Source organism: Equus quagga, chromosome 2 (assembly GCF_021613505.1).
Source record: "Equus quagga isolate Etosha38 chromosome 2, UCLA_HA_Equagga_1.0, whole genome shotgun sequence".
NCBI classification, from domain to species: domain Eukaryota; kingdom Metazoa; phylum Chordata; class Mammalia; order Perissodactyla; family Equidae; genus Equus; species Equus quagga.
In genome coordinates this window covers 158,549,749-158,568,975 of record NC_060268.1, presented here as the reverse complement: position 1 = coordinate 158,568,975, position 19,227 = coordinate 158,549,749, and the positions used below count along the sequence as shown (strand labels likewise).

Here is a 19,227-nt window from a genome sequence, read left to right as displayed (position 1 = left end):
ATCAGGGTAAAGTATGTCCTTAATTTATTTGTTAGTTTGTTCCTTCATTTATGCCTGCCTGCTCCTATCCATCCATCCATCAACCCACCCACCCACCCATAATCTATCCAATCTTAAGTACCTGCCTTCTGTGTCCTAGGCAGTATGCCAGGCTCTGGGGATTTACTGATGAGCAAAAACAGATCTGGTTACTGCTTTTATGGGACGTATAGCTTAAGGAGGGAAGACAGATTTTAGTTAAAAAAAAAAAAATATATATATATATATATATTTTATAGGGAAATGTTATACTCGAGGATCAGAACAGGTTTCCCTGGAGAAGTGACTTTTATCTGACAGATCAATGAGTTATTTTGTCTTATTTTATTTTTGAGATCAGAGATCCTTTTGTGCTTCTAATGAAAGCAAGACTGTCTCCCCAGACAAATGCTTGAATGTGCATATACAACTCTAATAACCTTTTTGGTCATTCACACCCCCCCTGAAATCCTTCCAAAGGCACTAGGATAAAACCTTCTACTCTGCCCCAAACCTTCTTCTCTCCCTATATCTTCTGCCTTGAGCCTTCAGACCCAGTGGTTCTGCCTCCTCCGCACACAAGGTGCTGCACGGGGAGCCCAGCCCCTCTTCCTACCCACTGGGAAGCACCGGGGCTGGAGGCTTTCAACATGTGCTGTCCAATGCGGAAACCACTAGCCACTTGTGGCTATTTACATTTAAGTTAATTAAAAATTTTAAAGATTAAATTTTTATAGTTAAGTTTAGTTGATTTTGAAAATTTAAATTAAATTTAATTTCTTGGTCATTGCAAGTGCTCAGTAGCCACGGTGGCTACTGGCTACGTACTGAGCAGACAGAGAACATTTCTGTCATCATGGAGAGTTCTATTGGACTGTGCTGCTTTAGACCACCTGGGACACACAGAGTCTTGATCTGGTTTCATGCCCATCCCAGAGTGTTCTGCCACCGCCCAGTCCCTTCCCAGTTGCCCTCTGCAATCTTCTAGGGCCCCAGCAGCAAGAGGGAGACTATGTTCCACCATGATTTGCCCCATTGATAGAGCAATTCAATTCAACGGCTGTTCCAAACACCTCTTCTGGAAACCAGGTCAGTCACTAGAGCAAGCTTCTAAGGGTGTTTCAGGTGTCAAGTTGGGAACAGGGAGAGGAGAGGCTCTTGGTCTCCAAGTGGAAATTGATTTCTTCTAAAAATAATCCCCCGCTCAGCCCTATCTGAACAGGGAAGGGACCTGTCCCACAGGGAGCTGCCGGGACAAGCCTGGTGTTGAGGCCTGTTGGTTGTAAAGGGCTTGGATTACTTGGAGGTGCGGTTAAGCGGAGGAGGAGGAGGGTGAAGGGGCGCAGATGCTCTTAAGTTGCCTTCTCATTGGCGTTGGACCACATTTCCAGCCTCTGTAAATTTCCTTGCACAACCCCCTCACTGTCAAGTATCTCCCCAAGGCCCGGCCCCACCGAGGAAGGACCGGAAGGCCCTCTGAAGGCCCGGCTCCATCGAAGGTTGTTTCACAATCTGACCTACAAGGCGCTGGGCTGCCGTAATTGCTCTGCAAACATTGGCGCCATGGTGCTGCTCGCCCTTTAGTCTGAACTGCAGCCAGTAAGTGGGCAGGGTCAATATTTGATGAGAGCCGGGAGAGGCCCTTTAGCTTCCCCCATGCTGTTTGCAAGATAGAGTTAAGAAGTTTGTTCAGGTTTGCTCATTTGCTCTAAAGGACTTAACCTATTTTGAAGAGCTTTTATCTCTCTTCCTTAGTCATCTCTCCAGACTCTCCACCCACTTACCCCACCCAGGATCACACTCCCTTTCCAGCTCTCAAATAGCCAGGCTAATGATGGGTGAACAAAACTATAATCCCAAATCATTAATAACTGGCCTTGGAATGGATGTGTATGTGTGTGGGCGTGTTGTGTATTTGTCATGTCATTTGTGGGGAGCTTTAGAATCACTTCATTTTTAGAATGAGAAGAGTTCTGTTACAGTCCCTCACTTGGCAGGTAAACATCTGTGTTCATTTTTCTGTTCGTTAAATTTATACAAGCTTTAGTTTGGTTTGATGTCCAGAGCAGGCCTCAACTGAGGTCAGATTGGGGTGATCCTGGTGTCTGCCAGTGATCAACCTGAGAGTAGAAAAGGGGTGGGGAGAAGTCTCTCCTGAAGGCTCTGTCTTTTTTTTATGGTGAAAAAAATTTATATTTAGAAGTAGTGGACTGGACTCAGTTTAGATGACCCCAATTTTGTTGGCAACATCCAAAGCATCATAGTCAGGAGCCAGCAGAACATATGCCTTCTTCTCTCCATCAGGCCTGTTGACCTTGGCCACGTCAGTGTCACAGGGCTTCTTCACAGCCTGGTTGATCTGGTGCTTGTTGACCTTGACATCCTCAGTGAACACAAGTGTGTATTGTCTTCTATCTTTGTGGCTGATTCGGTGGTCAGGGGCAACTTGATGGTGGCATGGTGGTCAAGTTGTTTCTCCTAGGGGCGATCTTCCCAGGATGTCTGGGCTGCCTTCCGAACCACAGTGTCTTGGGCTGTTGGAAGGTGGGTGGTATGCGTGCAGATCTTTTTTTTGTGGCTGTGGATGCCTTTTAGCACTGCTTTCTTGGCCTTCAAAGACTTTGCTTTGGCTTGGGCTCTGGGAGGGGGTGGGGCTCCCTTCTTTGCTTTTGGCACCATCTTCGTGAAAAGCCGCAGGCTCTGTCTTTTAATCAGCGAGGCAAGTTCTGTGTTGTTTGAGATCATTGACCCTAGACTGAAGGCAAGGGGGCCAAAACCTGGGGAGGTAACATGCCAAATTCTAAGAACGCTTTTGTACCAAGGATTCTAGAGTGTACTGGTGCTTGGCGTGGCAGTTCTAACTCCAGCAGTGTGGTGAGCTGTGGATCATTGTGATTGCTCACATGCCCTGGACAGAGGAGAACATGGCCTTGACTGAGATCAGTCTCCAGTCCCAGGAAGGCACAGAGAGCCTCATGTTGTTTGCCATGGCAAAAATGGGAAACAACCTTGATGACCATCCGTAGGGGATTGCCAGGTAAACTGGACTGTTCTCGTCCCACTGTGTACAGCAGTCAGAACAAATGGGATTGATCTCAATTCAGTGGATGGATCACCAAGAAATGTTATTGAATGACCAATGCAAGTTTCAAAACAATATTTATTGTATGATAGCAATTATCCAAAAACAGCAACAGTAAGATGCATCTTTTGCAAGTACATATACAGCATAAGTATATAAATATTTTTAAAAGATCTGAAAGGATGTGCTCCAAATTGGTAATAGAGTTATCTTTGGAAGACAGTTGGGGACATCAGTGGGATGAGGGGCTTGGTCAAAGAGGAACCTTAGCCTTATTTGTAATGTTTTACTTTTTTATAAAAAGGAGAATATATTCATGTATTATTTGCAACATTAATAAAGACACCTATGGGGCCGGCCTGGTGGTGCAGCGGTTAAGTTTGCACATTCTGCTTCGGTGGCCCGGCTTTCGCCGATTCGGATCCCTGGTGCGGACATGACACCACTTGGCAAGCCAAGCTGCAGTAGGCGTCCCACGTCTACTAAAGTAGAGTAAGATGGGCACAGATGTTAGCTCAGGGCCTGTCTTCCTCAGCAAAAAGAGGAAGATTGGCAGATGTTAGCTCAGGGCTAATTTTCCTCAAAAAAAAAAAAAAAAGACGACACCTATGGGGGGAGGTAGGGAAAATGGGAGGTCTAAAATAAGCTATGTCTCTCATGGTCATTACAGTATTAAAAGCACATCTAACAAGAGAAAGAAAAGGAAAATAATTATTAAAATCACATTACCTCATATTTCCCGAACCATCATTCTAGATCATTCCTTTGGAATGTGACTGATTATAATCCATTACAACAAACCCCAGGGAACTGTGCAAATTATCTTGTCAAACAGGGATCTCGTATTCAAATATTGTTTAAAGCACGTGAACTCTGTGTGGGGGCAAGAAGCACTTGGGCGGTGGTTCTTGTGTCATGAGGAAACACACTGAGAAGTGTGTGGTCATAGAGTCCAGTGTTTAAGGGGAGATACTCCAGGGCCAGGATGGTTGGGTTCCAGGACCAGCTCCAGCACCACTTACTAACCTTTAACCTCTCTGCACCTCAGTTTTCTCATCTGTATAATGGGGATAATAAAACACCTGCCTCATGGGGTAATGGTGAGAATGCAATGTGGCAATCCACGTAAGGACTGGCGTGGAGACTCTAGACAGGGCAGCTGCAACCTCACCAGTTATACCCCCAGAAACTTACCTCCAAGAGAAAATAGCTGGACATCCCCCCTCCGTCTGGAGGCAGAGGTTTCTTCCTCTGGCCCATTAGTACAGATTTCCCTTTCACCATGTGGCTCAGTCTGCCTCCAGGCAGGAGAAGCAGGTGGTGGTGGAAAGGGTTTGCCAGATAAACGCTTGACCTCCAAAGTGTCATTACCAACCTACCCTCCTCCCAGCAACACTGTTAGAAACACTGTTCTTTTAAAAAGTAATTCTTGGTCCGCAGTTTTTCCTTGCTCTTGGAAAGAGACATCATTCAGATTCCTGATGGATGGAACTCTGGAGGAGTCGGGGTAGGGGGAGCCCTGTGGGGATTCCAGTGCCTCCTGGGAATTCTACGGCTGGCTTCCCCTCCCCCGGGAGCTGCTCCTGCTCTAACACTCCCTTCCATCTCACCCCTGTGGCCTGAGGGTGACCTCCAGCTTCCTCTCCATCTCCCCTGATTTCCCCTCTGGCAGGTTCTGCAGAGTATTAGGGTGGGAATGGGGGAGGGCTGCGTGGTGTCTATTCTCCAGGGCAGCCTGTTGGGAGGGGAAGGCCTGGTGGGCTAGTACCTTGAGGCTGGCTCAGGATGGGAAGCTGTTTACCGTTGAGTGGGCATCCGGGGTTACTTGGTACCTGGCTAGAACACACTCGAAGTTGGGTTTATTTGTTTCCCCTCTGAGCAGATGGAGTTTGTGAAAGGACGGTGACCGCTCTTGTGCAGTTTCCCCAATCCAGTGGGTTTAGGAATAACCTATACAAGAAGTGCCTGGCAGGTCCAGAACAGATGGAGAGAGGGGAGGGAGGAGGGGCATTGGCCATGGGGCAGAGTATGTGGGGGAGGGCCTCTACTCATCTGTGCATAAAGGGAAATAAGCCCCAAGGAAGGGAGCTCAGGGCCTGTGAACCACCTGCGGGCAGAGTCTCAGGATGCAGAGCAGGGAGGAACTTGTCTGACACTGATGCTGTCCAGAGTTGGGGAATACGCACCATGCCACGGGTGTGCTTGGGAATTCATCTTTTCCTGAACAGATGAGTACTCAGTCTGTTAGCATCTTTTTGGGTACCTGTGTGCTTTTGGCTAATGGCCTGTAGGTGATCCGGGCACATGGATTAGGCACCCAGGGAGTTCCTAATGGACATAAGGCCCTGTTAGATGAGACCCCAGTTTGTGCACTGGAAAGTCAGGAGCCATCTCTGCCCTTTGCTGGTCACTCAGCCTCTTCCTGGGGCCAGGGTGGGATTTTCACACAGTGGAGGAACCCCTGTGTAGACCTTGGGGAAAATTGTTAGAGAAGCTAGGATGCCCTCTGAGTATTAAACCTTAGCACAGTTCACTGGCTCTAAACTTCTGGATGAGTGTGTGAGTCTTGTGAGTGTGGGCACTGGGGGGCTTGGGGGCTGCCTGCTTCCCCAGTGACTATCCTGTAGGGCTGATGAGAATGTCTCTTTCAGGGCGAGAAATCAACTATGTGCAAGTGTCACAATGTGGGAGGTAGATGTTTGCCAACCAGCGTTAACTGTGTTCACTGGGGAATTGGGTGGAATTGTAGGTTTTACAATTGAAGACCCTTAGAGATCATGTGCCAGGGTGGTAAGTATCTGGCACTCATGCTGCCACTTGCCTGTCTCATGCCCACAATGGACATCATTAATTGATCGTAGCATGTTCCTGTCCTGTGCCCGTGGCAGACATTGTTTATCGATCACGAGTCCAGACATGGTCTCAGAATCTTTCTGAAAAAACAAAACCGAATTACTTAGGGAAGCCACTACCTATCAATTGGCAGTAACACCTTGAGATCAAACTCAGTGGCCACCCTCTGATGTAGTTCATTTCCTTTATTTGACAGATGAGGAAATGAGGCTCTAAGAGGGGAAGCGACTTGTCCAAATTACAGTGTCAGGAAGTGACAGCAAGACTAGAACTCAGGCGCATTAGCCTCTAGTTCAGTCCAAACTGGAATTCTAGCCTCCCATCCAGAAATCCTTTGTATTTTTGGCTGATGCAGGCCGGAAGCCCATTGCATCACCAAGAGAGCTCCTGGCGGGAGCAGGGATCACTCGCCCTCTCTGGGGAGAAGATGCCTGTGCAGAGAGCAGAAGACCTCTCTGGCTCCCAGGAAGGTCAGATGGCAGCTCCTTCAGAGGATCGGCTGCTTCCTGGAGCTCAGCCCACACGTCCTGCCCACCAGTGCCCGCCTCTCTCATTGGACAGTAAACCCTGGCTCTGCCAGAGGCAGCGTCTGAGTCAGGCCACACCACCTGTATGACTGCTCGGAGCTGCGCACCTTGTTTTCCCAGCATAGGGTGTCATGTCAGGGTGTGTTTGGGTGTTTCATCAGGGAGGCCCTGGAGTGCAGTTTCTGCCTCCATCACCGCCCTCCTCCTCGGGTCCCGGGCCCAAAGGTCTGACCTAGAAAACTCAGCTTTGCCTCCACGGGGCCCCATCTACCCATCTTTGGATAACCAACAGGAAAGTTGGCTGGTGAGTGGGTGGGGGGACAGTGCCCCACCCCAACTGGAGAATGAAGGGAAGGAAGATCTTCAGTGGTGGCCGGGTGAGTGTTCTCTGTACGTGTGTGTGTATGTCTGTGCTCTGTGAAGCCCTTTAGCTGTGAACAAGTCACTCCCTTCCCGCAGGAGGGAATTTCAAGTCAATCCTGGCACCTTTGGAGGAGTGCCAGCTACGTGCTTGGCACTGGGCTTGGTACTAGGGACCCTGAGGGGAAAGTCAGGATCGTCTTGGGTAGAAAAGCCAGGCTGACAGCCTTGGTCTGAGCCGGAGCCGCCAGCTGGTGGGAGAAATCAGGACAGGGCAGAAGGCACAGGGTGGGCGAGCAACCCAAGGTGTAGACCACTGCCATCAGGCCTGCATGCCGTGGGCATCCCAGGGGGCTTGTTGAGGCAGCTCCCGGAACTGGGGGCTGGAGGTCTTGGCATCCTTGCACAAGCTCTCCTTCAGGATGGAACTTGGTGCGTGGGACGGCCTGGCTGAGCGGTGGGAGCCGGAGCTCTCGGCTTGTTTGAGGGAACACAGTTTCTTCTTCCCTCTGGCAGCCGAACTGCCACCCGCCAGGTGACCCAGACATGCCAGCTGCAATGATTCCCCCCACCAGCTCCCTGCCACCCTACGCAGGACCTCAGCCCCCAAGCGATTTTAGAGGCTACGATTCCTGCACCTCAGGGATGTTCCTTCTGACCAGGCCATTGTAGGAGTTGTTGGAGAATTGGAGGTGTTTCCTTTATAGTCTCTCTCTTTTTTTTTTTAAAGATTGGCACCTGGGCTAACAACTGTTGCCAATCTTCTTCTTTTGTTTTTTCTGCTTTATCTCCCCAACCCCCACCCTGTACACAGTTGTATATCTTAGTTTCAGGTCCTTCTAGTTGTGGGATGTGGGACGCTGCCTCAACGTGGCCTGACGAGCGGTGCCATGTCCACGCCCAGGATCTGAACCCTGGGCCGCCACAGCGGAGCACGCGAACTTAACCACTTGGCCACGGAGCCGGCCCCTCCTTTATATTCTCAATTTAGCTGGAGCCAAAGAAAAAAGATTTTAGATTCTTCTGCGACCTGCGTAGTTGGGTGACATCAGGCTCTCCAAGAGAGCTTGTGGGATGGCTGATTCCAAATTCCCAACTTTCCCGGGGGAGTGGTTTCTTGCAGTGATGGAAAGCTCAGGCTTTGTCATCAGACCTGCTTGTGTTTGTGTGCTCCTCGGCCCCCCTCTTGCCAGCTGTGTGACCCTGGGCAGTTGGTTACCTGACCTGTGAGAATCTTAGCCTTCCCACCTGCTAAATGGCTCTAATTGCAGAAACTGCCTCCTAGAGTTGTGAGATTTCCAGGAGATAAGGCACAGGAAACCTTTCACACTGAGCCTGGAGCAGCTGTGGGCATTATTAGGTTGACAGTCATTCCTGTTGTGGCTTCTGGCCCCTCTGGAGGAGGGAGGGGCTCCAGGTTCTCCCCTGTGGACACGGTGTGTGTCTAGCCTGGACGAGGGGAACATTTTCTCAGCTACAGAAGGGTCTTGGGAACCCCGAGCTGCAGTAAGTGAATGCTCCAGGGCCGGCTAGGAGACAACCCCAAACACCCGCCAGGATTTGGCTCCATCTGCTAATTAGGGAACGTTTATCTGGTGCCCAGCAGAACAAAGTGGCCAGTTCAGCCTCGCTGGAAGTCTGAGCTCAGTGCTGGTGGGGGGCTGGGGAGGAGGCTGGGAACGGGGCGGTGCGGGGGTGCCCCTGGGGCTCAATGGACCACATTCAGATATGCCTTTAAAAAAAAACCCAAACAGGAAGCAGGAGGCTGGTGTATGGGCTGGAGGTGAGACGCTTGCAGAGAGGGTGGTTCTGGAGCACGACAAGCGGCCCTTCTTCTCGCTGAGACAGTGCCGGGCTGATCTCTGAGGATATCCCTGGTGAAGGCTGGTGGGCTGGCTCCCCAAGAAGGTGGGGTTGTTTTTACCCCGAGGTTCCCAGGGCTCCACTCCTCATCTTGGAACCTTGTGAGGAGGAACCCCCAGTGGGAGGGTGGAGGGAAATCCCTTTATGTGTGCACTTGGGCCACTGGGCGTACCTGCTCATCCTACTGTGCAGTGGGGCGGGGACCAGACAGGGGAGATGGCCAAGAGGTCTACCAAATGTAGGACGACTCAACACTGTGAGATTCTATCCAGTGTTTTACGTGGGGTTTTGGTGCAGTGGGGACATTTGGGGCTGCTTTGGAACACCAGGGTTTCTTGGCTATGTAGTTGAGAACCAAGGTAGGGGATGGGGGAGCTGCAGAACCACCCTCTCTGCAAGTAGGGGGCAGGATTCAGACCAGGCGATCTGGCTCTGGAATACACACGCCAAACCTCTCCTGTCCATTGCTGTGTGTAACTGGCATGGCCCCTCCATGGGCCTGAGCACTGCAGAGCCAGCCTGGGAGGCCCTGGCACCTCGGAGAAGAGAGAGGTCATCTCCTACCTTGCCAGAAAGGCTCCGGCTACCAAGCAGGTGGGGCTTGGCTGGCCGCTGGCAATGGGTGCTGCCCCGACCCCCTGCCCTGGCTGGGGAGGGCTTGGGCTGGGCAGAGAGAGAAATCATCAGTTTCTGTGGGTTTGTTCATTTCCTTTTCTCTGCTCTGGAGTCTTGGATTCTCCCTGCAGTGTTCTCTCTGTCTCTCTCTTTCCCAAGTCTCTCTCTCTCTTTCCCCAAGGGTCTCCGAGTCTGAGCCTGACTCTGGGCTTGACTCTGTTTGTCCCTGTGGCCTTTCCCCAGCCTCTTTCCTGGAGGCGTTTTCTCTCACTCTGGTATGTCTTTGTCAGCATCTCTGTCTCTCTTGTCTGTATCTCTCCCCCACGTTGCTGCCACATCCCAAGCAGGCATCTTAGATGGGAAGGGCAGGGTGGGACCCTGACCCTGGTCTGTAGCGGGTTGGGGGGGAGTTTCACTGACTGCAATGAGCGAGGGGCTTGACAAGTCTGCACCCCCAAACACAAAAGCCTGTGGTGGGAGGGGGGCTGCTTCCCCTTCTCAGGGGAGTGTGGGTCCTTGTAATTAAGCTTTTCCTGACAGTGGCCCATGAAGAGGCATTCCCTTTAGAATCGTGTGACAGTCTCGGCACCCTGGTGGGAGGTGGCCCTGCCTCCAGAGGGCACCCATGATGGCCAGCCATGGGCTCTTCTCCCAGAAGAGATGTGCCTGCAGTCTCCCTTCCCTGGGCCGTGCTGTGCCCGGGCCCCATGAGTGCACAGGGCTGGCAGTACTCTCAGCCCTCACCCAGGCTGCCCCAGACAGTAGGGCTCAGGGTTCCTGTGGGTAGGGCTGGGGCCCTGGAGGGCAGGAACCTCAGGCTGGCTCGTCCCCCTCATCCCCTTCTCTGGTCGGGCAGGGGTCCCCTGGGTCTCATGTGTCCATTCTATTGTCTAATCCCTCCCCGCCCCAATGCTAGCTGTTTCTCTAGGGCCGTGCCCGCCCTGCTGCTGTCCCCGCTAGAAATAGCTGAGCAGTAGGCATTTGCCCAGGAAAGGGAGTGGCACTTGTAGGGTCAGGCTGGCCCCCAAAATACCCTGTCAGCTGTCGGCAATGTGGGTCAGGTAGGGCATCAGGAATAGGCTTGGGGCGGGGCTCTGCTCTCCCTTAGGCATCTTCTCTCAATGAGGGGCAGTTCTCTCTGGTCCCAGCCTCTCTCATCAACTGGAGGGTGGGTGGGGGGTGAGCATCTGACCATGTTTGTTGAACACCTGCTATGGGCAAGTCACTGGGTTCAGGTGGGGCTGAGTGGGTAGAGACAGATGGAAGATGAGCAGACTGCAGGCTGACCCTTCTAAGTATTTCCATGTATAACTCACTAATGCTTGCACCTCACCATGTTCCAAACCTGGCTCCTGTCTAGACGCCTCCCTCCTCCTTCTCTACCTCCTTCCCTCCCTCCTCCTCCTCGCCCCCCTTCCCTCCCTCAGTCACTGCACCATCACTCACCCCCGTAGATCCCTCCTCTTGATTCCTCACTTGCATCCATAGTCTTCTTACTGGGACTCCCCAGGGCTCCAGTCCGGCCCCTTCTAGCTGCTTCTCTGCACTGCAGCCAGCCAGCTTTTCTTTTCTGTTCTTTATTTTTAATTATGAAAATTTTTAATCCTACAGCAAATAGTATAATGGGCATCAGTGGACCTACCTCCCAGCTTTAACACATGTTCACATTTTGCCACATTTGCTTCAGATACTTTTTTTAAAAAAAGAAATAAAATGGTGCAGTTAGAGGAGGTGTCTGATAAACGCTAGATTCCCTTCCTCCTGTCTGGGTTTTACTGAGAAGGTGGACCTAGAGGTGGGTCTAGCAGAAGGGCTGGGGTTCAGGTAGACTAGAAGGCATTCCGGGCAGCCAGTCAGTGCGAGTAAAAGTGTGGAGGCAGGACGGCCTGGGACACACGAAGGGCAGAGCAATCACTGCTTCTGTGCATGCTGAGCCTGAGAGGGAGGCAGGCCCGCACAGAGGTGCCGGCAGTCCTCAAAAAGCCAGCGCTTTCTCTCTTTGTACTTGGTCCTCCTTCCGCCCCTCCCCCCCAGGTGGCAGCTGCTGTGTTTATGAGGTTGCCAAGAGGAAGCCATCACCTGGGTCAGCAGCAGAGCTGCCACCTGGACAAGCGACCTGCAGCTGGGCACCAGGGTGGGCTGGAGGACACCAAGTTCTGCAGGGGAATTTTTCCTGTTCCAGGTTCCCCTGCAGGAGTTGGGTTCTCCCCTCAGGAAAACCTCATTAAACAGAGCTGGCCGCAGAGCCTAAGAAACCGGGGCTGGCCCCACCGCATGGGCTGCTTTACAAGGCTCCCCCTGGCAACTCTGCTGAGTTTTAGTTTTTGCTTTGGGGGGTTTTCTCTTTTTCCATCTGGGCTCCACCTTGTCTTCCCCTTCTGCGAATAAGAGACACTTGGAAGCCCTTGGCTTCAGGGACCTCCAGAAAGAAGTTACAGGAAACTACTCCCATGGGCTAAATGGCTGACTGCAGTGACCAGGAAAGAGGTCGTCGAGGCAACAAATGCCAGCATCGGCTCTTGATGCCATCAGGCCAGATCGGGGCCCGTGGGCTGCCCGGGTCAGCTGGTATGAGCACCCGAGGTGCCAAAGGGATCAAACCCAGTGGGGACCACCCCAAACTTGGCCAGTTATGTCCATATCCAACCCAACAGCAAGTCGGCATGTCTTCTCAGACCTCCCTGGAAATGTAGCTCGGCTCCGCCCTCTTCCCTGGTCCAGCCCCATCACCTCCCACCTGACAGCTGAGCCGCCCTCCTTAGGGGTCTCCCCACTTGCCGAATTGTCTTCCCACCGACCAGAGCTATCCTTTTAAGACAGAAATCAGATGACGTCACACCCCTGTTTATAACCTTTCTGAGACTTGCTTTCTGTTTGGAATGAACTCCCAACTCCTCACCCTTCTCCCAGGCCCTGTATAGTGGGTGCGCACCTGCCCTTCCAGACTTGTCTCGTGCCACCATCCCTTCACTGGCTCTCATTTCACTGCTCACTCGCTTGTTCCTGGGCCACCAACACACTGCTGCCTCAGGGTCTTTGCTGTTGCTGTTCCCTCTGCCTCGAACTCCCTTCTACCCGGTTATCAAGCAGGTGACTTCTGGGCACTCAGGCCTCAGCTCACTGGCCCCTCTCACAGAGGGCTTCCTTGACCACTTTCTCAGAGAGCCGCTGGCCCTGTCACATTGTCACATTTTATTGTCTTCAAGACACTGATCACCATCCATCGTTGCCTCATTTAACTACTTGTTTACTGTCTCATCTCCGCAAGTATGCAAGCTTTAGGAGAGCAGGATCTTGCCTGCTCTTAAGCTTCCTTTTTCCGAGTGCCTAGGACAGTTCCCGACATATAGCAGGTACTCAGGGAATGGTTGTTGAATGAATAAATGAATGCATGGTGGGCTAGCACTGAGTGCAGGCAATGCACCTTTCTCTGAAGACAAGTTCTCCTGTTTAGCCCCCATTGCTTGTAGGCTGGACTTGCTATTGGGATACACTTATTAATTGTTAGCTGGAATCCTTGTGGCAAAGAACAGTGAGGGCTTCTCACATTTTAATGTGCACACAAACTACTTAGCGATCTTCTAGAAAATGCAGATTCTGGGCCAGCCCAGTGGTGCAGCGGCCCGGGGTTTGCTGGTTCGGATCCTGGGTGTGGACATGGCACGGCTTGGCAAGCCGTGCTGTGGCAGGCATCCCACGTATAAAGTAGAAGAAGATGGGCATGGATGTTAGCTCAGGGCCAGTCTTCCTCTGCAAAAAGAAGAGGATTGGCAGCAGTTAGCTCAGGGCTAATCTTCGTCAAAAAATAAATAAATAAATAAAATGAAAACAGGAAAGATCTTTGAAAAAGTTGACCATTGATTTAAAAAAAAAAAAATGCAGATTCTGATTCAGCAGGTCTGCCTGGGGCTTGACATTTTGCATTTCCACCAAACTCTCAGGTGATAAAATGGTTAGTGTCAGGCTCACAGCTTAAGTATCGAGGGCTTAGAGTATTGGAAAGATGCATTTGATGTCCTTCTTCTCCATTTCTTTCTTTTTCTTCCTTCTGTCCCAATGTGATCTTCTTCCATTTGGTCACAGCCCTTGGGCCCAGGTGGGAATTTGGCCTTGAATTTGGGCTCTGAGTGAGGACCGCTGTTCCAGCACTTCCTGGAAGCTGCCTCCAAGGGGTGCTGGGTGCCCATCGTTGGAAGCATTCCTGAGAGCTTGAATGGCATGTGAGGGGTATTGATGCCTGTGTGGGAGGAGGGCGCCCCTCCCTACAATTCAACTTGTTGTCTTTGTGTGCCTTCTATAAACTCATGGAACCAGGATCTCAAGTTGGGGCTCATTCACCTAAGGTGACTTTTACAGGTGACCTGGCAAGTCCTCAGTCCCCACCCTTCTTAGTCCTTTCTGGAGAATGCTTGGAATTCTAAACAGTGTGTGTGTGATGTGGTGGATCAGGCGGGGTGGAGGGGTCAGGGCCTGGCTTCAGGACTAGTTCAGTCGTGTAGGGGATGGAATGTCTGACGTGATTGGATCCAGGGCATTCTGCATTTTCTATAAGTCTTCCCACTTTCAGTTTTGGTCAAAGGACCTTGACTGAGCTCCTTTGTATTTGTCAGGACAGGCTCACTGCTGTGTAACAAACTCTCAGTGACTCAGTATCATAGAGGTTTATTTCCTGCTCACATCATAGACCAAAACAAGCTACTGGAGGGCTCTGCTCCATGTGGTCATTCAGGAACCCAGGCTCTCCCATCTGGTGACTCCATCCCCCACGGCTCTCTGTATCCAGCCAGCAGGGGAGGGAAGAGACAGTGTGGAGGATGGCAGGAAGATTTTACAGGTTGTCTGGAGGAGGCACACATCACCCCTGTTCATGTTCCATTGGTCAGGATTCAGTCACATGACTGTACCTCATGGCAAGGGAGACTGGGACATGTAGTCTAATTGTGTGCCCAGCTATGTATGAGACACTGTGATGGACAGTGGGCATATCAAGGCACAGACATTGCTTACAAGAAGCTCATAGGCTTTGAAAAGAGGCAAGTATATAAGAAAATAATTACAATATAGTGGTAAGTACAGTTCTAGAAATGTGACCAAACTGCGGAAGCAATCTAGAGGAGGGAGGAAATAGGGATGAACCTATGCAAAGCCCTCAAAGGTGGTGACAACAAGAGATCAACTGGGGTGAGGCAATCCAAGTAAGAGGAACAGAATATGCAAAGGCACCGAGTTGTGGGACAGCATAGTAGGTCTGGGGAGGACTGTGGGCAGACTGAGCAGTGTGTGGGGACGTGCGGTGGTAGTAGGACATGTGACTTGAGAGGTCTGTTGGGGCAGAGGTCATGAATAGGCTCGTGTTCCTTGGGAGGCAGAGAGCCAACCAAGGGCCTGAAGCTAGAGATGGAACCGTCAGATGGGAGTGGATGGCAGCAGCATTAGAGATGATGCATACTTCGTGCTCTCGTCACTGGAAACTTCAAAGCGTTTTCCCTTGTGTTTCAGTCTCGTATGCTGGAAACTTCAGAGCGGTTTCCCTTGTGTTTCAGTCTCGTATGCTATGAAGTTTCTAATGGGGGATGAAGTTGGGCGTTGGGCAGTTGACCTCCCCATGTCACCTGGTGCAGCAGTGGGCTGGCCACAGCTCCCTGGGCCTGCCTGGCTATTGCTGGGTCCCCCTGATAGCCTGGGATCTTGCTGGGGACTTCCAGCACTTTTCCTGAGTTTTAGGATGGCCTCTGGCTGGCTCCAGGGTCACTCCCAAGCAGAGGAGAGGCGACCCCTTGGGAAGTGAGGGTTCCACATTGACCAGGCCAGGGCCACAGGAAAGAACTGGACTCTGCCTGTGCCCCAACCTTCTTCTTTAGCCTCTGCTGGCCCCAGGGTCACTCCCAAACAGAGGAGAGGCGAGCCCTTGGGAAGTGAGGGTTACACGTTGACCAGGCCAAGGCCACAGGAAAGAGCTGGACTCTGCCCATGCCCCAACCTTCTTCTTTAGCCTATTCTTTTATTTTTTCTTTTTGCACAAGACTTTGGGGATTGGGGGGAGCAATGAGGGTGGGGCCTGAAAGTACAGTGACCCATTTGGAATAGAGAAAAAAATGAGGAAACAAGATGCCTGGAGAAGGGAGGCAGGAAGGCCAGGATGTGGGATTGTCCGTTCAGAGGGTCCCACTTGGCTTCTCTCCGGGAGGGAGCAGTGTCAGGGGATCGTGTTGGGGACCAGCTCTGGAGTCTCACAGCCTTGAACAGCAGCCTGGGCAGGGACCACTGACAGTCTGGTGTGGCCTCATCTCTGCCAAGAACATGCTGTCTTTGTCCCAAACTTTGGCCTGAATTTGATCCCACAGTGGCAAGGGCGCTTTGGGGACCACAGTTCTGGGCCGTTTGGAGGGATGATCAGGGTGAGAGGAGTCCAGAAACGCTGGGGCTGGGGGGCATGGTTCAGCTGGAAAGAGAAGGTGGAGGTGCCGTCTCCTTTCTTCCCTCTTCACCCTCTTCAGGCCTTGTGCTCTCTGTCGGTGGTTTGGACGTCCGTGTGGGAGAGGGAGGTGTCAGGCAGCTTTGGCGGGGGTTGGGGGTGGGGTGTTTAGAAACCTTGGGAGGGGTTCTCTGTAAGACTAAGGGATAGCTAGAGACCCCTTCAGGAGGGAGCAGAGCGACCTCAGCCTGGACCCCGCCAGAAAACACACACACACCCTTGTGGGCAGCCGCCTCTTAGGCTGGCCTCATTCTCTGCGGGGGTGTCATCTCCGACTCCCTGGGCCAGCTCCAGGATTTCTCTGGCGATGTGTCCACCACACAGATGTTTCTTTCACCACTGATCCATCCCATGCACTGGGCAGATCTATCTTTCTAGAACTCCACTTCGCAGTGTTACTCCTCTGCTCAGCGTCCTCCAGGGGCTCCCTATTGCCTGGAGGAGGAAGTGTACGTTCTTCCTCCCAGTCTCAGAAGACCCCTCCAGCCCCACCCCTCACCCTGCCCGGCTCTCATGCTCCCTGCCCCAGTGCCCGGCTCCTCCAGCCCCGCACCTTCCTGGGGATGCGAGGAAAGAGGGGCCAGCAAGCAGCCAGGGGCTGACACTGGCGTGTTGGGAGGGGATTGGGGTGTAGCTCAGTTGCACAGTAGGAAACTATATCTCAAGCTTGGAGTCTGGGGGAAGCTCTCCCTGTTCTGCCTGAAGCCAGGCTCAGAACTGCCTGAATCCAGCATCTCTGACCCGGCCCTGTTGGTCACCAGCTTTCCAGGTGGCTGGCTGCTGTAGCATCACACTCTTCCCTCTTGGCCAAGGGGAGCATGAGCGAGCTCGTGTTGGGACAAAGCACAAGAGCTTTGTGTAGTTACAGGTGAAGCACGCTGAAGTCCTTCCAGCCATTGACAGTGAGGGTGGGGGGCAGCCCCGAGCAGCTCCCTGAAAGCAGAAAGGGCTGGAGGAGAGAACCCAAGACAGGAAGATAGTACTGGGGTCTCTTCACCATGAAAAATGTGACCCCATTTGTCAGCACTTATAGTCATCCAGGCACTGCGCTCACCTGCTTATCTCATTTGATCCACACACCACCATGGGGTGGCTGTTTTTACTCACCTGTGCCTTACAGAGGAGAAAACTGGGCCCCAGAGACGTTAAGTGCCTTGGCCAAGGTCACGTAGCTAGGAAGGAATAAGCTGGAATTCTGACTTCAGAGCTCAAGCGTTCCATCACTAACTACAGTACTAAAATGATGGTAAAACGGTGCTGAGAGAGGCAACTGCTTCTACTGGGTTCTTCCTGGGCTGGCGTGCATTAAAGCACTTTTCATCTACATTTTCCCTTTTCAAGTTCATGTCAGCCCCCAGGGAGGAGAAAAATAGGCTGGAGCCCATTTCACAGATGAGTAGACTAAGGCTCAGAGAAGTTAAGTAGGAATAATTGCGTCTGGTGTGTGGCAGCCCTTTCTCACATGTCTTCTTGGATCTTCACAAAACCCGTGGAGACAGGGCACGCATTTCACAGATGAGGCCCGTGCCGCCCAGAGAGGCCAAGCTGCTTGACCCGGTCCCCCAGCAAGCCTTGGCAGGCTGGCACTGGAGCCCTCCTCTCTCGGATCCTATCCAGTGCTTTCTCTGAAGGCTGTGGGTCAGCGTGGTGGGGGTGGGTGGAAGGAACCCGCTGGGCAGTGTCAGGGGAGCAGGGGGAGCCAATGGCTTGGACACCTTCTAGGCTTGACGAGGTTCCTGGATAGCGCCATCCCACATCTTTGCTTTCTTTGCTCTGTGTGCGTCTCGCTGCGGGTGTTAGGCTGTCAGCTCAGGTCCCACCATGTTAATGTAAAACATGTCCCAGCCAGCCCCCACACACCCGATGTGCAGCTGGAAAAGCCAGAGGCTTCCTCCCCGAGCCCAGCCCACGCACACCAGCTGGTCAGCTCCCCTGGGGCCGCCAGACGCTCACGGCCTGGCCAAGACCCCTCCCAGGGTCTCCTGGCTGCCTTCCTGACCTCAGGGCTGTAGCTTCCCAAGCACTTTCCCTGGCATTAGGGATGCAGCCTGGTGTCATCACAAGAGTGATGCCGATGACAGGAATGATGATAACAGCTAATGTGTAGGGGATACTTAGTCTATGCCAGGCTCTGTGCCAAGGGCTTTACAAACATTATGTCATTTAATCCTCTTGCCCACCCTATCAGGCGGGTTCTAGCATGATCCCATTTTACAGATGAGGACACTGACTTGAATCCAGATCTGATTAGCTATGCACCATTTATTATTATGATTCACATTTTCCACTATGTTGTTTAGGCACCACTGTTGAGTTCAGAAAGAGAATTTTGGTAATAAGTGGGCAAATTCTTTATCTTTTAATAGTAATGTGTTGTTTTAATGTGTGTTGATGTTAGGAGTTGAAGTCTTATGTGTCCTCTAAAATTGACGTATTGAAGTCCTCACTCCAGTACCTAGAATGCGACCTAATTTGGAAACAGGGTTGTTGCAGATGTAATTAGTTAAGATGAGGTCATCCTGGGGTAGGGTGGGCCCCTAATCCAATGACTGGTGTCCTTATAAAAAGGAGAAATTTGGACACAGATGTGCACACAGGGAGAACATCGTATGAAGATGAACGCAGAAAACTGGGTGATGTTTCCACAAGCCAAGGAACACCAGAGATTGCCAGCAAACCACCAGAAGCTAGAAAGGCCTGGGAGAGGCCTGGAACGGATCCGCCCTCACAGCCCTCAGAAGGAACCAGCTCTGCCAATACCTTGATCTCAGACTTCTAGCCTCCAGAACTAGGACAATGAATTTCTATTGTTTAATCCATTCCATCTGTGGTAGTCTGTTATGGTGGCCGTAAACTAATATAGTTAGGACACACACACACACACACACACAATACATTTATGATTTCACAGCTATTATTGCTTTGCATGTGGCTTAGGATAGTCTGAATAGTGGTCCCCCCAAAGATACCCACATCCGAACCCCCAGAATGTGTGAATCTTGCCTTCTCTGGTGAAAGGGACTTTGCACGTGTGATTAAGGATCCTGAGACGGGGAGATCAGTCTGGATTCTCCAGATGGGCCCAACGTAATCACAAGTGTCCTTATAAGAAGGAGGCAGGGGAGTCAGAGAAGATGTGACAACAGAAGCAGAGACTGGAGTAATGTGCTTTGAAGATGGAGGAAGAGGCCACAAGCCAAGGACTATAGGTGGCCCCTAGAAGCTAAAAACCTCAAGGAAACAGGTTCTCCCCTAGAGCCTTAGGAGGGGAACGGCCCTGCTGACACCTTGGTTTTAGCTCCTTGAGACTCGTTTTGGATTTCTGACCTCCAGAAGGCTAAGAAATAAATTTGTGTTGTTTTAAGCCACCAAGTCATAGTGATTTGTTACAGCAGTAATAGGAAAGTAACATACAAGGACACTAAGTATTCAAG

At 51.6% G+C, this 19,227-nt stretch overlaps 1 protein-coding gene and 1 pseudogene across 3 annotated transcripts in view; one reads left to right on the top strand and one right to left on the bottom strand.

The window, feature by feature from the left end:
* SH3PXD2A (SH3 and PX domains 2A) overlaps positions 1-19,227 on the top strand; it is a 244,551-nt gene that overhangs the window by 53,298 nt on the left and 172,026 nt on the right. Inside the window, exon 1 of one of the 3 annotated variants that reach the window (XM_046652135.1) lies at positions 6,565-6,857. The exons of the other annotated variants lie outside the window; for them this stretch is intronic. Coding sequence (XP_046508091.1) covers positions 6,825-6,857 — 33 coding nt within the window. The 5' untranslated portion in view covers positions 6,565-6,824. Of the gene's footprint in view, positions 1-6,564; positions 6,858-19,227 lie in introns of those variants that run through there. 3 annotated transcript variants of the gene reach the window in all.
* On the bottom strand, positions 2,240-2,697 carry LOC124234739 (60S ribosomal protein L23a-like; annotated as a pseudogene).